Genomic DNA, 18,291 nt, shown 5'->3' with positions numbered 1-18,291 from the left:
GCTCTGTTAAAATGAGGCTCTGAATTGATTAGCATGCAGGATGGTTTTGTTTTTCGCTGGCGTCAGGGATGTAAAATGTGCTTACGTACATCCTTCCTCGCTAGTGGTCCTGTTTGTCGCATGCGACAGAGCACCGCAATGGAAGTTCTAATGCAGTAGGCAACGTCAATGCCACTTTTTATGATATCGTAACCATACGTCACACTATGAGGAAATCTTACGATTTACTATGATCTGGAGAAAATTTGCTGAAGCTGAATTTGACCTAAAGCTATGGCGTTGTATAAGCTTCTCTCGTCATATATTCACGGAATTTGTTAAATGAATTTCTTTTTTTTTTAATTGAGCTCAGATTGAAGTCAGCATGATAGCGCTTTTTTTTCTATTTTTGCGAAGCTTTCTTGTAGGTGTTGTTGTGAAACTAGCCCAACACAAAAATATACTCCCCACCCGTCGGTGTGGCGTAGCGGCTTTGTCGTAGCGATGCTGAGCCCGAGGGCGTGGGATCGAATCCTGGCAGTGGCAGCCGCATTTTGGTGGGAGTGAAATGCAAGAACGCCCGTGTATCGTCCATCGGGTACCCATTAAAGAACCGTAGGTGGTTCACATTAATCCGGAGTCCCCCACTACGGCGTCCCTGATAATGAAATCTTGGCGCGCAAAACCGCAGAATTTCTATAAAATTCGAAATGCGGGATTCGACGCGGTGCCGGTTACAGCGAAGAAACCTTGTTTGCACGTGCTTCAAAATATGTATTTTGATAGCAAAAATGTCATGCATGCAGAAACGCCCGTGTACCGCGCATTGTGTGCACGTTAAAGAACCCTATAGTTGCCCACTGCTAATCCGGAGTACACAACTACGGCGTGCTTCATAATCAGATCGCGGTTTTGGCACGCGAAATCTCAGAATTTAGTTTTTTTAGGTATACTCCCCCAACTCTATGACACATTATGCTTAACGTAGCTGAGCACTATTCACAAAATTCTGTCCTTGGCTCCTGATTGTTTTCTTTTCAATGACACTCTATTTGAGATCATCGCTCCTGATTGCAGACACAAACTTCTTTCCATCTCTGCCGTCACGCCTCCAATAAGAGCAATTTTTGGTGTTTTAACAGCAGCCATGGTGACTCCCTTGCACCTGAATGTTACTGCGATGTGAGCGATACTGAAAAAAGAATGGTCACCACAAACAACAGAAGCATATGTTAATTACCATGTTGCTCTCTGTTCGGGAAAACGCTAAAATAGTCTTGCAGTGTTTTTCGAATAATTCGGAGGATCATTTGAACATGTTGACCTGTTACTCGTTTGTAATAGTAAACTTCTGTATATTCGTTTTGATACGCACTCTTCTTCACAGCTGTTTCCTTCCTCCTCAATGATACTGCTATAATTATTGGCCAACGCTCAACTTACGTTCCTCGTCTTGATTAAACCTAACCGCGTGATTTCGCCCCGTACTTCATCGTTCAGGTGGAGAATGAATACGGCTTCCACAAAGCGTGCGACGCTTAGTACATGGAGCACCTGCGGGACCTGGCATGGGCGCAGCTGGGGCGGGACGTGGTTCTTTTCACCATTGACAGCATCAATGACAACATGATCAAGTGCGGCAGCGTCGGGGGTGTGCTCACCACCGTCAATTTCGGCACCGGTGAGAATTCGATGCTCTCTGTTAGAGTCAATGCGCTGTTTGCTTTAATGATTCGCATTTATGGGTTACTCTTAGCTCCGAAGCGAGCGCATTAGCAAGTGTATCTTGGTTTAGACCAGTGTTCTTTTTATACCCGAGAATTGCAGCCTTAGAATAACTACAGGCGCACACAAGGAAATTCCCAACACGAGATGTTGTCCTGTATACACTCACTTGTGTGCATATACGTGTGTGCTTGTGTACACTTGTGTTCACCGCTGATTGGCTTGAGCTGAACGAATGAGAATGAAACTGGGTGTAGGCGTCCGTTTCCTTCTCGCTTTTACACCCAGCCCAGCCAATCGGCACTTTTGCTGCAGCTTAACGGGACATGTCCGCTACGTGGATACTTACATCATACCTCTCTTGGTCTCGGTATTCGACCGTGTGCCGTATAGTGCCGGCGAAATACCTAAGACACTTCAGTGCTCGCCAATACTTGAAGATTTGATAAATAAGGTGCCTGGAATGTGACTCCATTCACATTACTGGGGTAACTTTGTTAGACTACACGCACAGAAGTGGCATGAAATGACTCCGCGATGCGTTAAATTTGACTCGACCCATGCTTGAGCTGAAACTATTTGTATCGAGGACATATAAGCTTGCCAGAAGAACACATTGCCGACGGCTATACTCACCTCAAGCCCGGCGGTCATACAAATTGCTTTTGTAATGTTGCCGTCGAAAGCATCCTTTGACATCTGAACCATTGTTACTCACTATTATTGACATTTGCACTCATTTCGGTGCAAACTGGCATGCTATTTTTATGCAGAGTAGAAGTAAACAGGTCACTGGCAAGTAATGTTCCAAGACTTACAACTTTGTATGAAACCCAGTATGCTGGTTCTCGACTTATTTCACATCGCTGCTATACGAATGAAGGCTGCAGCGTGTGAATGAAAATTACGCTATCAAAGACGTACCGTAGTGCGTACCCACAGTGTTTGTAATCGTTCGTTTTTCTTCTGTTTTGCTGCAAGCACAAAAGGGTTTATAAAAATAAAGAAAATGGCTACGGATAACCGTGTGGTTTTCGGGTAAGTGAAGCGTTTCTGTCAGAGCAGCAGTGCGATTCAAAATGGCATCCCGCGGGCTCGTCTGCCTAACGGTCAATGCAGGCACGGACCCGAGGCATGCGTTTGCTCGCAAGTCGCGCCACCAGATGTCGGGCCCTCTCATGAACTCAGAGCTGTACGTCGGCTGGCTGGACCACTGGGGAAAACCACATCACTTGGTGAATGCGACCCGCCTCGCCCAGAGGATCCGTACGTTGCTCGCAATGAAGGCGTCCTTTAACCTGTGAGCGCGCGCGGCTGTGTGCCTTTGCGTGCTGCGCGTGCATGCGAGGGAGAGGCGCGTTTGTGTGTGTGTGTGTGTGTGTGTGTGTGTGTGTGTGTGTGTGTGTGTGTGTGTGTGTGTGTGTGTGTGTGTGTGTGTGTGTGTGTGTGTGTGTGTGTGCGCGCGTGTGTTGGTGTGTGTGTTTCCTCTCGTGTTAAGTGCCTTCCTTTGAAGCGCACTCCTTTCGTGAAAGCTTTCACCGACTGATTGGATTTATGGATGACCCAGACGGGGGGAGGGGGGGGGGGGGGGCTGCTTAGCAGTCTAAGAGTAACAGAACGAGCACCAAAGGACAGAAGGCGCTGTCGAACAGGTTTTCACAGCGATGAGGTAACGAAATTGGCACGTACAGAATTGGTGTCGGAGCGGAAGTTAGCAGGTTGTGATAAAGTCTTGTGTCTTGCAGAGGTTCTAATCAGGCAGGTCGAGGCAACCTGTCGACTCACGATTATCTTTCGTCCGAAAATTACACAATTTATTAAAAATGTTAAGTGAGAGCGCTCGCACACACAGTGTGCATGTGTGCGCTTAGGACCCTAACAACCCGCGTCAGCATATACATTATTATTCAACATACGCAAATTTTGCGGGATGCAAAGCACCACACACGCTTGCACAGTGTCTCTTTGTACTTGTGTGCGTGCGTCCGTGCATACGGTGGTTTCCTTCGCGCTGAGATTATTGCATATAACATCCACCAACTAGCCTATCTACAAGTTGTGATCCCCAGGCGTACTAATATCACCATATTGAGAACAAGTATATTACCGCTTATACAGGTTTAACTGCTTGCTCGCTGATTCCTTGCTGCATGTATACGGTCAATTCTTTCAGCAGCGAGAGAAACGTGGTAACTGAGCGTGGGGCGTTGAGTGCACTTCACATTTTATTCGTTGTGCTTCTATTTGAACTCTATATTTCTTTATGTATCTACTAATTCCAACGCGCTTCCAACGGGTTTCCAACGGCAGTTTCCTTCGAGAAAAAAAGAATAATTCTTCAACATTTGGATCTTTTTCACCTGATCACCGCCCTCATTATGTCCTTTGACTTGGAGAGTGGAATGAATGAACGAATGAATGAATGAATGAACATGTCGCAAGCTTTTCAGTAACAAGTAATGCGGTGGTGTTAAAGCAGTACGCTCTTGCATAGCGCGCGTCGCGGCTGCAATACGTTTGTTCTGCATCTGCTGTATCACTCGTACTCGAGGAATCGATGAATGACAACGAACTGCAGTGAACAATACTGATGGGTTCCTCTAGAATTCAACATGTTCATTTATTTTTATTATTATTATTATTATTATTATTATTATTATTATTATTATTATTATTATTATTATTATTATTATTATTATGCTCGGAGGGCGGGCGACCATGCCGACTGCCACAGCGTATAAGGACATTTGTCCGCCGTCGGACAGCAGGAACAGCCTCTTGTCGGACTACCACGATCGGTCATATTAATCCGGGCACCTCCACTTTACGGTGCCTCTCATTGTGCGCCTGTTCAAGTTTCTCAGAGGCTTACTGCCTCGCGAGTGAGTTAGGATGAACGGTGGCGCAAATCTGGAGCGGTGTTGTGCCAACTTATAAAAAAAATGTGAGCGAGATCACTGTTGGCGGTGGCGAGGACAAACAAGATCGCCTAAAGTAATAATGTCTAGAAAATGCCTGGGAGGCTTTAGAGAAAATAATGGATGCGGTAAGGTTAAGTAAAAAAAAAACCAAGTAAGAAAATTTCACACTTTCGCCCGAAAGGCGAAGTATTGATTGCGATAGTAAAGTATTAGATAACTGCCCGAAATAAGAGTCCTAGTCTTATCGACCGTATAAATTTATTTATTTATAAGTTACAGCACCTTACAGACTCCGCGATGGGATCATTGAGTAAGGCTGGGAGGGGGGCTCTGTACAGTATTTAAAGTAGGAGCACAATACACCAATTTATAGACTTAATAAAATATAATTATACATTGAACATCCAATTGCAGCAAACGTTCGCATAAATTAATTTATTTTACTTTATTTAGTAGTACCTACATTCGTCATAAAGCCTTCTTGCACAGGAGGCTGTTCGACAGAAAAATGCGCAAAACAAAGGAACATCGTAATTTGAAAAGAAAAAAAAAACGCAGGAGCAACGCACGAGGAGACAACTAGAACAACGCCAAGAGGAGGCAGAAAGATATAGGTACAATGCATAGTGCGATTACCGCAGTATACAAACACTCAATCTACAGAGTTCCAACTCACCTTGAGATTATGTGCAAGTGCTACCAGAGCGCAGCCGTATGCATGTCGCAAGGCATGGAGACAACAGTAACAGGCAGGGCGTTCCACTCTGTAAACGTATATGTAAAAAAAAAAAAGACTCTTGAAATATAGTGCAGCAAGAATATCCTCGGATGTTCTTGCTGTTGTCCGTTCATATAGATGCACCTGCCCTTCTTCTAAAAAATTGCTAGTATGGTTTCACTCGTGCATAGGTAAACAAACAGATCCCACTCGATGACCGCGGACACTCGCTGTCACAACGCTAATGTGATGAAGAGCGGCAGCAGCGGCGAGCGAAAGCTTCGTGCGGTCTTTATCGCTCTAAGGAGTCTCCGAGACATCATACTGCTCGATCGTCAATACTAAGAGCGGGAGAACACAGCGCAGACGAAGCCAAAAGCCATCTCAGTTCAGCTAGCCTTCCAGCTCGTCGCAGATTACCTCCAACGTACGGTGCGCGGAGCCGAGTCATGGGCAGCAACGATCCGGCTAAAAGAGGAGACGCGCTCTCACCTGCCCCCCCCCTCCCCCTGCCTTGTGCGCACAACACAAGGCGAGCGGGCAGACGCCGCACACCAACCCAACATACTTCTCGGCTCACCCTCGCACACTTTTTTTCCTCGCACCTACAGCAAACGGCGCGATGCGCGATATGATCTTATCGCGCCTGGACTTTATACGTAACCTCACGGTGACGGCGACGTCGAAAATTCCTCTAGAGTGGCCCTATAATTGATAGCGCAGTAAAATAGCAACCTGCATTGAAATGAGAAACATGTTATATAAGCACGATTTCTTAAGCAATCATAGAATATCTACTTTGTGCGTGTGTCTGTGTTTAGAAGTGTATTTCCCTCGTATTCATATGTATGTACGCCCATTGCCATTACAGGTACATGTTTCACGGTGGAACAAATTTTGGATTCAAAGCAGGCGGTAAGATTGCTTTTAACGTCGTCTTTCTTTTGTAGTTCAGCTGTACTTAGCCTAGCGTTTGTTTGAGTTAGTTGGCCAGACATACTGGTATAAGTATTAAGGTGCTAAAAAACGGAACTGAAAAACACACATAATTGGTGCTTTTCCTGTTTATGTGCGTCTCTTCGTTTCCGTTTTTACTCGCCTTAATACTTGTACGGTTACTTAGTTCTTCGGTTAATTGTAGGGATGTACGAATATCGAAATTTTCGAATGCGAATTGAATCGTAGTTGCTATAAAATTTCTATTTGATTCGCGGATTCACTAACAAAATGGTGGAATATTTGATTCGTTCGAATACTCCACACGCACACGCGCGCGCACGCACGCACGCACGCACGTCCCTTTCTTTTTGAAACTGCCTATTAAAAACGCTTGACATTCGGGGAGTAGCTGCGTGTGTTATGCCCACATTGTATTCGTCAATAGTGCCATTTTAATGGGCGTGCAGGATAACAGTTGTACTAAGAGTTATCTAACAGTGTATTAACAGGATAACAGATGTAAAGCGCAATTTGCGAAGAACCTACGGCGTTGGCTAGATTATTGCAGAGGTTTTACAACTTCAAAGGCTCTCGTTTCAGTTCGTCGTGACCGCATGTCTCGAAATGACCAAAAAAGGTCATTCAAAGTTGCTATCTTCATAACACAATCACGATACCAAACTAAACATGATAGATATAAGCCTGCTAGTGAGCCAGTGCTTATATTGGAGACTTCACAGAGTGTTTTCGACGATCGAAGACCGAACTCGCTTATAAGATCAACATGAGTGTGCTCCGACGCGCTATACGTATTTTTTCGCCTCAAGTCGGATCAGCTTATAGTGATTGGTTGCGCAGGGTGTTGTGCATCACTGCTTGTTCCAAAATAATTAATTCACGGGCTAGCTGGTCTTGAAACTGAGTTTATGCAGCGCGAATACACAGGACATGAAGGAACACAAGACACGAGGGAGCACAATTTTCAAGTTACTGCTTGCGTCATCACGGGAATTTCGAATATTAGAGCCCACGAACGCCGGGTAGCGTTGCGGCCAATTAAGCTCCACTGCACTGTCCCTAATTCCTGGTTATGGCGTGGGTCAATTTGCTTGATTACACAATGCTCATTAACTCCGTCTCACCGGATGTGCGCAGCCAACACCGAGAAAGGTTTCCAACCACAGCTGACCAGCTACGACTACGATGCGCCTATCAACGAGGCCGGCGATGCCACCGAAAAGTTTAAGGCTATTCGTGACGTCATTGCTGAGGTAAGGCCAACGTTCCATTGCCGCGTCACAACACTCATTCTAGCTCATTCTAGTGGTACAAACACATGGTGCTCTGCAAGAACATTGTGACCTAATGCGTGCATACCCAAATTCTTATTGGCATGGGGACACTGGTCGCGTCTTGTTCGCTGCCTCGGAGATTTCATAATGAGCACTATAGGGTCATGGCCAGCGCAAAAACGGCTGCTTCGATCTATAGTTGGTGCATATCGACCCAGCCGACACCCCAGAGTGTAATTACAACATCACGAGCCGAGCAAACACGACACAAGGCTGCGTCGTGTTGCCGTCGCATTCTGCTCCCTTGCCGCTGCACCACTCCCGTAGGCTTTCAGACAGTATTACTGGTTATTTGCTGCACGACAGTCTGCGCCACCAGGCTGTAATTTGGCGCTGCCTGATTCCCGCCTGTGGCTGCTGTCTGTGTTACAGTTTTTCCCTCACCGAGTGATGAGAGATATCCCTCCGCCGAAGAAGAAGATGGCTCTCGGAAAACTCGTCTTGAAATGCGTAAGTGAAACTCTTCCTTCTTCAACTCTAATTCTCTGGTGTAGAGTACAGTTCCACGAGCGAAGATGTGCGTGCTCTTGCAGATTTTCGGCCTGAAGGAGTTGCGACGGATGACGTCGAATGCCTCCGTGACGTCGCGCTACCCATTGACCTTCGAGCAAGTTGGCCACGTAAGAAACTATTCAGACAGAGGCACAGCTTCGGCACAATGAATGGGATCGTTCTGTAACTACTTTTTGACAGTTTAAGTGTAATTCGTAGCCTGGTAAATTGTCGTGGCGGCGAGTGGAGCTAGAGCATCGAATTACTGCACTCAAGGTCTTAGGTCTGATTCCCCGTTCAAGCCACTTGATCGTTCAAGAACGGGGCCTTGAATCAGACATAAAGTGAAAGAAAATACCAAGATAAACTGCATTAAAACTGTAAATTCAGCAAGCTGGTTCGCGTTCATCTTTCAGTTAGTGGAGCGCCCACAAAGACGTGTCCCAGTCTTTGTGAGCGCTGCACCAACTGAAAGATGAACTGCCGAGAGCAGTTCAGCTATACTAGCACAGGCGCAGCCACATTAGGGAGGCCTAACTAACGAGGAACAGGTACCCCCTCGCCAGAAAGGAAGTGCGTGGCCTCCCTAGCGCAGTAATTGGCCGCAACCTCCTGAGTGTCGCAAGTGAATCTTGGTCCCGATTATTTGGGGCCTGCGAAGCATCTGATCTGGGACCCGCACAGGGTACGATGAAACGATAAATGATTAAAGGTGGGTGAACGGCAACTTTTTCGACTACGAATCGAATACGAATCGAAGATGAATATTAAGTATCGAATATCATATCGAATATCGCATCGAATACGAATCGAAGACGAATATTAAGTATCGAATATCATATCGAATATCGCATCGAATGTCGAATCGAACATTGAATAGCGCAAAAAAGACGGCGATCTAGCGACAAATTCAAGCAACCGTCTTAAACACAAAATAAGTGACTGCTAAAAAAGAAGAGAGAGAGAGAGAGAAACTGCGCAAACTGTCGCTCAACAACTTTAGAGCCTGGTTGCAAACAAGCGTTCCAAAAAAAAAAAGAGTGGCTGCTGTATCACTAGATTTCCAAAAGCTAAACAAATGCTTGCAGAAAGACAAAAAGTTCTGACAACAACAACAAAAGCTGCTGAATCATTTGTGTGCCGTGGACGCATGAAAAAGGACTCATTGCAAAGGAAGCGTAGCAGATTGTAGCGCAAAAGATAAACCTGCTACAGACTAGACTGCCAAAACACTGAATGACAGACAACAAGCAAAAGTAACAGGTTGCTAAATAGACATCCGCCTTGAAACCGAAAACGAAGCTTGCATTACCCAATTTGCTTCTGCATTGCTTCCAAAAGTTTTGTCGTCGAACTTCTGACGAATTGCTATGCTTTGTTTAGCAGACGAGGAACATTCGGTTAATGCGAAATATTTGGTTAGCTTGTAATATTCGACAATACTGAATAGCTAGTTTTCGAATATGAATTCGGATAATTAGTGTGTAGTATTTCATTCGTATTCGCAACTTCGAATATTCGCCTACCCTTATAAGTTATAGGTGTCATGTTAAGTGACAGAAACACGACAGATATGCATTTAGAGCAAACTGCTGTAGCTGACATCCTAGTCGAGATTAAGAGGGAAAACTGAACAAACTGAATGCATTCAGAGCAAGCTGCTGTAGCTGACATTATAGTCGAGATTAAGAAGAAAAACTGAACAAACTGAAAACAGTAATACGTAGAGCACATAAAGTAAACAAGAACGATAGCCTATTAGTGTAATAAGGTGTTTCCACAGAAAGGGGAAACCCCGAAGGAAAGGTGTCCCGCAGTAGAGAACGACAGAGGGCGCTAGATGTTATGATGCGTTGGGAAATTCGCAGGTATTGGATAGAGCTAGATGCCGGGGGTAATTGAAGATTGCTGGGAGAAGCCAGCGGACTTAAAGTATCGGCTGATGACGGTTATTTAATATTACCGTGTATTTGTGGCGCTCACAAAAGCAGACATTTCTTCTCTTACAGGACTACGGCTTCATGTTGTACGAAACTCGAATCGATTTCCAGCCAACTGTGCCTTCGCATTTGAATGTACGCGGTGTACGAGATCGCGGCTACGTCTACTTGGACGGCGTAAGCAGCTATTTGTTTTTTTTTTTAAGCGCAGCTCTTAGGCGCCCGTTCCTGCGGCGAGCGTCGGCGTAACCGAGCGAACGAGCGCAGCGAAAGATGAAAGCGAACGCGGAGCGCAGCGGGGGACGAAAGACGCGAGGAGGAAAGCGGAGGGGGAGGATATGGCGAAAGGGTGAGAAGAAAAGCGTATACTGCGGTGACGACGGCTACGATATGGCGCCAGAGTAGCGCGCTTCGTCTGGTCGGTCCGTCGGCGGCGGCTGCTGTGAATCGCGACCACGCGTCACCCCCGCGCTGGCTCTCGCGATCTCGAGATTAGCGAGGCAGTCGCGCCGCACTTCGCTCCGTTTGCAACGTGCCGCACGAGACAGACTGTCCACGCCAGCCAGTACATCGCAAAGTGAAAACACGTATAGAGCTGCGCTCAAATTTCGCATTAGGGAGTATCGTAATCGTCAGTAAATTTTTGTATTTTGGGATCACCGACCACATTTCCGGCGCCAATGAGGTGCCTCTAAATGTGCATGACCTCGTGTGGAAATTCCCAGGTGTAAAGACAGTTTGCGATGAGCACCGACCCAAGACAAACGATGTTGTTCTTTGAGGTTCGGATCTAGCAACGCACAAAAGCTTAAGGGACAGCATGCTTGTAATTTGAAACTCACATAGTGAGGGGCACTTGACCCTATCCACCTTTGCCTTGCGCAAACAGATTTTAATCCAGATTATTAAATACATCCTTCTAATTTGCGATCTTAAAATCATACCCCACATTGACGATAAATATTTCGATCCCACTTTAGTCCTTTAGTCCCTTTAGTCCCTTTAGTCCCACTCCTGAACCCTCGGCAGCATCTATTCCAGAAGCCCTTTGACCACGAAGCGCGGTTCAACTATTTAAGCGAAAGAAAATGAGAAAAAAGCTGTAAAGTTGCAGTTTCCCGCCTTTGTATCCCACATTCATTCATTCATTCATTCATTCATTCATTCATTCATTCATTCATTCATTGAATTATGTGTATTGCACAAACCGACATTGGTCTCACAAGATCCTACTTCATTGATAGTATTTTCTTTCTTTCTCCTCATGTAGGCCTTCGCAGGAATTGTTTCGCGATCGAAAGTACTTGATACTTTTATTGATGCCAAGCTCAACCAGACCCTCTCAATACTCGTGGAAAACCAAGGACGAGTAAACTTCGGAAACTTCATAAGTGACAGCAAGGTCAGTCGCGCGCAGAATCCCAAACCGTCAACCGCGGTGGCAGTGCTTCCAGCTTCGCCCGTCGTGGTGGCTTAGCTACTATAAACACGAGCACGAGGTCGTGGTATCAAATTGCGACGAGGGCGACCGCACTTTGATGGGGGTGAAATGCAGAAGTGCCCGTGTAGTCGTGTACCGCGCATTGTGTGCACGTTAAAGAACCCCAGGTGGCAAAAATTAACGTGGAGTCCACCATTACGGCGTGCCATGTAAACTGATCGTAGTTTTGGCACGTAAAAGCCCCACAATTAAGCTTTCTTAATTTGCTTTCAGCTTCGCACAAGCATCAAAATACTGAATATTGCTATTAAAAAATTACTGGCAAGAACTGCGTTTAACAGGACAAAATGAATGTGCAGGAAATTTATTCAGAGGTTTTACGTCGTCATTATTTCAGTTTGTCGCTGTTTGGTATTTTATTCTTTCAGAGGAGATTCTTGTATGTAGTATTTCTAGCTTTAAAAATTGTCTAGGTTGGCTGAACCGGAATGCAGACTATGTGCTTCTCGAGTAACCTAATATCACCCCTTTAAGGATATTGTTGCACAACTACAAGGACAAGTTACGTGGTGAGGCTGTGGAGCCGGAAGTTGTTAATTGCCTCCTACGTATATTAATGCAGACTAATGTCCCGCGGCGTCTCTAATCGGTCGTTTCAAAGGTCACACTCTGGGAGGCAGTATGCTTTTTTTTGGTGGCAGGAGCACTGAATGACACTCTTGTTTCTTGCGCGGCACTTCCGCTTCACCTCCTAAGACGACCAGGGACGAAATTCAAAATAAATCAGGAAAAGATCGAAATAGAATGGTACAGTACAAAATTCATAGGTTTCATTATAGATGTGATATCAGAGCATAAGTTTAATTACAGGTTGAGTTACTGAAGTGTCTGGAATAATAAGAAATAATTAGAAATTACTGAGACGACCGGGGATGAAATTTAATATAAGTAAAAAGAAAAAAAAGCAGTACAGTACAAAATCCATGGGTTTCATTATAGACATAATATCAGAGGATAGGTGTAGTTGCAAGTTAAGGTACTGAAATGTCTGGAATAATTAGAATTAAATAGAAATCACTGAGGTGGCCGGGGACAAAGTTCTAAATAAATCAGAAAAAGAAAACATAACAGTACAAAATTCATGGGTTTCATTACATATATGATATCAAAGCATACGTTTAGTTACAAGTTGAATTACTGAAGGGTCTGGAATAATTGGAATTCACTGATTACCGCACAACAAAGCACAGAATCGTAGACTTTAGAGACCCGCCACGTGAGCATGACTTTGGCGAAATTGCTGGAAACTTGTAAGTAGAAAGCGGAAGTAATGACGTCACTAATGACGCCACATACACATGGTGGCATGATATTTAACAGGCTAATTAATGGGAAACAGTTGCCACCGAGTTCAGTTCGTGCGTTGCGTTCGCCTAAAGTTAACCTGAAGAACACGAACGGCGAGGTGCGAGTGTCACTAAGAGACACCTAAGCCTATACACAGTCTACGCATCGACACAGTGGTATGCACCTCTTGTGGCGCGAAGCCGATGCTTTCATCATGTATAATGTAGGACGAGCGCAGCGAAAGCGCAGTACTCGGATTTTCGCACACGCAGACGCCGCGGGGACGCTTTTTCAGGTGTCTGCAAACCGATAGCTGCTTTGTCCAAATTGCATGAAAATGAGCGTTATACTCGCTCGATCCCAGCCGAGTAGCGTCGCCTGCGCCCAAAAAACAAGCTGCGCAAAACGGACAGCTGTGGCAAGTGTTTCTCGAAGTAACGTAAGTATTTGCATATTGAGGCTACTACAATATTTGCATATTGAAGACTTGCATATCACCACCAACCCCTCCAAACAGGTGGATTCTGCTCAACAGATGTCGATTCCGCTCTAATCAGTTGGCAGGTTTGCTTTTGAACGGCACAGGGTATGCACACGTGTTTAAAGGTGACGGGAGTTGCTGTGCGACGATGATGCAAATCGCCTGATGGACTGAAAGCAGCACTTTTCGTTGCGCGTGAAACACGTAACAGACTCAAAGTGTCAATTTCTTGTAAATTATGCCGCAAATCATACAATGGTTATACACGTCCAACTCGGCTCGAGTTATGCGACATTTACTTTATTGAATATGAGATTATCACAAGTGTAACCAACGTCTTTACTTTTATTTAACTTGGGATCGATTTCGTGGAGGTGGAATAGCAAATGCGTGGCAGACAACCGAAGCAGGGAAGCTAGACACCACACCAAAAACAGATGCACAGTGCATAGACGGCAACGGTGCATCGCGTGCGCTTCTCCTCCGCTTTGCACTGTATATAGTAAGTGATAGATACATCGACGGTGTATTCAGGCCATGTCATCCTATATTTTACTGGAGAAGTCTCCTGCATTTTGTACAGGTCTATATGCTTGCGGATAGTTTCCTTTGATTTGCGAGCAAATGTTAAAGAATGAAATTTAAATAAGTCGGTTGCATTTATGTCTGGAAATATTGTAAAGAGAATACGATCAAAACGTAGCAGCAGAAGAAAAGACATCTAAGTTTTCGAAATGTTGCTACTCTAACAAGCAAAATGTCAGATTGTCTCAGACTTGAGGACCTCAGTCAGAAAATAGGCGCTGACTAAACAATACGGTAACATTGCGCGATTCTTTTCATTGAGCAACCGCTTTCTTATTTATTTATTTATTTCTTTGACTTTAGAGCAAGTTAGCTCATGTCATGTGCTAGCTAGCAATACAGTCTGCAACATACTATCTGTACGTACCATACGGGCTCAAAGAAGCCACGGTTCATAGCCGAACAACTTTCTCAAGTTGTCGGCTGGTATATTAAAAACGGTTTCTTTTGCCCCTCCTGCTTAGACCAAAATATTGTTCAGCGCTATGTGTAAATAAATAAATAAATAAATAAATAAATAAATAAATAAATAAATAAATACCTTTGTCGCAGCGATGACTTCACTCGGTTTCTCAGCGCTCCGATTCTTGTACCACTAGAGCGGCTGCTTGGGCTGGTTGGTGAAACATTGTTTAAAAAAGGAAAAAAAGAACACTTTTCTTAGTGTTCAATTTGTGGGAAGGAAGGAATGCTGGCGTGATGAGGAGCTCCGGAGCTATATAGGAAGGCGCATGTATGACTACAGGGAGCGCACCAAGGGAACGTTCCGCGCTGCCGTTCCCTTCACCATTTAACGTGACCTCCTGCATTGGGCATGCGAGAAGACTGCGCCCGTGAAGCTATCAGTTTCTCGACTCGCCCTTCCATGCTCGCCCTTAGGCCTGCCGCCCATGGAGCAGGAAACACACACAGACGCGCGCGCAGACACACACACACACACACACACACACACACACACACACACACACACACACACACACACACACACACACACACACACACACACACACACACACACACACACACACACACACACACACACACACACACACACACACACACACACACACACGCGCGCGCGCGCGCGCGCGCCTACGCACGCACGCACACGCACACGCGCACACAAACACACACGCACGCACACGCGCGCGTTTCTGTTGCGACAGCAATGATGTGGACGCTCGAAGAACGAGGGCTGACGCGTAACAGGAGCGTCGGGTTGCGTGTCCGTAAAATCGCTGTTTCAATAAAATGGTTCGCGAGCTGAATACAGCAAACTGGACACCTCCTCCTGCGTGCTTGCAACCTCGCGCAGCACAAAAGGCCCAAACGCGCGTTATTTCTTGCGCATAGGGCTTTTCATTGTCCCGTGTGTTAATGAACTAAGGGCGAGAAGCTAATACCGTCGGAGTCAGCCTCTTTGTTTTCTGTTTATCTTCTCGCCCTTGCATGTTCCTTCGTTCATGGACCACTCACTGAGCCTGACTTAGCGTACTTCTGAAACTGCCGCTCGATGACAGGGCATCGTGAAGAACGTGACCCTGAACCATAGGCTTCTGGAGGACTGGGAGATGCGGCCCATCCGCCTTTCCAACGCCGCTTGGCTGCGGGAGCCCGGTGCTCTCGACCTACTTCGCAGACTGGACCGTGACCCGCCCGAATCTGCTGCGCGCGGGCTTTCGGTGTACGCGACCACCTTCGCGCTGAATGAGAGCCAACGCTTGTACGACAGCTTCTTGCTGCTGGACCAGTGGACCAAGGTGACGGGTTGAGCTGGCGTGTGCCCTTCATCGCTTAAAGATCATCCCCGATAGACTTCTAGTGTCGCAGCCTCAGCTAGCCTCGTTTATTTGGCAAAGAAGCCTTATTTTGGTGTGCAAATAATATGCTCTAAGCACGATGCGTATTACGTATCATTTTGTACATTAGAAATAAACTCTTAGCCAAGAGCGTGAGGGACGTGTGACCGGAAGTCGTCTAGCATTGCGTGCAGCGGGTGAATGTTTACAGAAAAACTGAGGTTTGTCTTCGATAAAATGCAGCTGTGAAGGACATTTAAGCGAATATGGTTGTCCACAGCCACACTCTTGGGTCGAATTTCTCTTTGTTTTCTTTTTTTCTTGCAGTTTGCGCAATTATTGCGCACCCATGCGTCCAGCGCCACAGGTTGAATGCCTCCGTTATAATATCGCAATATGTCTACATCAAGTGGCCGATATAGTCAGCCGTACCTTCTAAGTCCGCGTGCTAGCAGTAGGCTGTCATTACTCTTGATTATAGGATTAGTTAATACAGTATCGCTAGCAACATCACCCTCGTATTTTCGTAGTGACATGCATCATTATCTTATACACCTTATAATCTTTTACCTTTGCCACGCGTGCACCCTCGAATATCACCTAACACTGTCGTCGTTGAAGTTCTTCGGGTTTGTTGCACAGCGTAAGTGTGATGACGAGACGTGATCTTAGTGCCGGAGAGTACGGAATTTTGCGTGGTGCCCTTTCTCACTATTCTGACTAGTTCGTGACACTGTGTTGTGGCGTCCTCTACGTCAGTGGTATTGGATGGTCTTTTGCCTCTGAATCAGGTATAGAAATAAGTTGAAAGCATCTCACGCGATATCCCCGCACAAGGGGTGACAATTGGATATAGGAAGGCACCACCCGTCCCCTCCCAAGTTCGAGCACTGAGAATACTATTTCAATGATCTTGTCAATGCCGGATGAGCACCAACTCAAGCTTTGAGGCCCGAAACTAACTTGCTAACTCGTTGATCTTCTTCTGCGACAGTGCTGCTTCGAACTCTCAGGTACCATGGCCTGTTCTGCCTGCGCCAAGGTTCCCGGAGTTGCTGCAGTATAGAGCTGGAAGCGTCGGAGTAGCCATTTCGCAGGAATCAGGAGAAAGCATAACTGGCGAACTAAGACTACGTCGTCGGTGCACCACGCACTGGCGCACGTGTGGTCATCGCCGTTTTCAGATATCGCGAATTATCCTCTTGCAGACTAATCGTGCGTGAAACTCCAAGACGAAGCTTATATGCTACATAACTTCACTAGTGAGACCACCAGTAATGTAACCGGACAAGATACGGTCGAAACCACAATCTGTGAACCGATGGGCATTGAGCACTTGTGTCAGGTGATGTGCATATGCCATCATCTCATCTCTAACATCATAATCATTATCTCTAGCAAGTCAGTGCCACATAAACATTTCAGCTATGGAACCTGCGGAGCACATTTCGCTTCAGAAAATCACCACGGTTCGATAGTGCCCTTCTATTACCAAGCAACAATGCTTTGCATTACGTAGCGCTCAGTTGGTGTTGTGGCTGCCGACTTTTTGTTTGTGTTTAAAGCAACGAGCATGATGTGCTCGTTGCCACTAGAGCCGCTGCAATGCCCACTTCTGCATCCCTGAAATAAGTGACAGTTAAAACAGTATGGGTGTGGCTAGCACTGAGCAGTGACTTTTGTCGTGTACGCTTTCCAGGGCGTCGCGTTCCTCAACGGCTTCAACCTGGGTCGCTACTGGACTGCCGCCGGTCCGCAAACGACACTGTACGTGCCTGCGCAGATCTTCAAGAATGAGGGAAACCTGCTCGTCCTGGTGGAGTTGGAGGCCGTTCACTCAGAGTCTACGGGATACGGCAGCGTCGAGTTCGTTTCCGAACCTAGGATGAACGCGCCCGTGCGCTGGCCTGTTTAGTGATACATATACCCTTCATCTGTGTATCGGCAACGTATATTTATTGGAGCAACGTTAACAGCGCATCTACGGAGGGCGACAAGAAAACTTAGGACCTCGGCCAACACTGACACCTAGCCGGTCATTGTATAACACGCAATAAATTATAACAACGTTTCTCAAACAGCTGAAGACCAGAACTTTGCCTATGGTGCCAGTGTCATGACAATATCATTCTCGGCGGTCGTTTAATGGTATTTACGTGTCGCTGGTGCGTACTGAACAGATCTGTGTTGTCGACGCAAGCCACACCCTGCAGGATCGTATCTCTGAAAGCTAAGCTAATTGAGAGAAGAAATAGGGGCAGGAGGGAAGGGGGGGGGATCTAGGAAATTTGGCGGCGAGTTCAGTTTTCGGCGACAAAATAACAGTTTGGCCTGTTGCGTGTACCGTCATTGCAGGCGCGCTGGCCAGTGGTTTGTGATATAGCACGTGAGCACAACCTCCAATCTCATGATGCAACTTGCGACCTCTTTTGCTTCCAAAGCTGAGCGGCGCTCGCTGAACGTCTTGACTTAACTATTTGTTGCGCGATCAGGTAAATGAGGTGTCATATCATGATAACGGAGTCTGCATCTGCTTAATTCGGCCTGATATAATTAAGCGAGCTCAAGACTC

General features: G+C 46.0%; 1 protein-coding gene across 1 annotated transcript in view; it reads left to right on the top strand.

The window, feature by feature from the left end:
• LOC126536621 (beta-galactosidase-like) overlaps positions 1–17,790 on the top strand; it is a 32,184-nt gene extending 14,394 nt beyond the window's left edge. Inside the window, exons 6-15 of the mRNA XM_055074112.1 lie at positions 1,522–1,660; positions 2,824–3,004; positions 6,215–6,258; positions 7,438–7,553; positions 8,007–8,084; positions 8,129–8,254; positions 10,136–10,243; positions 11,337–11,468; positions 15,441–15,680; positions 17,419–17,790. Of these exons, the coding sequence (XP_054930087.1) occupies positions 1,522–1,660; positions 2,824–3,004; positions 6,215–6,258; positions 7,438–7,553; positions 8,007–8,084; positions 8,129–8,254; positions 10,136–10,243; positions 11,337–11,468; positions 15,441–15,680; positions 17,419–17,634 (1,380 nt within the window). The 3' untranslated portion in view covers positions 17,635–17,790. The remainder of the gene's footprint in view (positions 1–1,521; positions 1,661–2,823; positions 3,005–6,214; positions 6,259–7,437; positions 7,554–8,006; positions 8,085–8,128; positions 8,255–10,135; positions 10,244–11,336; positions 11,469–15,440; positions 15,681–17,418) is intronic.
• The last annotated feature ends 501 nt before the right edge of the window (positions 17,791–18,291 follow it).

Source organism: Dermacentor andersoni, chromosome 4 (genome assembly GCF_023375885.2).
Source record: "Dermacentor andersoni chromosome 4, qqDerAnde1_hic_scaffold, whole genome shotgun sequence".
In the NCBI taxonomy this organism is placed as follows: Eukaryota; Metazoa; Arthropoda; class Arachnida; order Ixodida; family Ixodidae; genus Dermacentor; species Dermacentor andersoni.
Note: the sequence above shows the minus strand (reverse complement) of the source record. Positions and strands in the feature narration are given on the sequence as shown.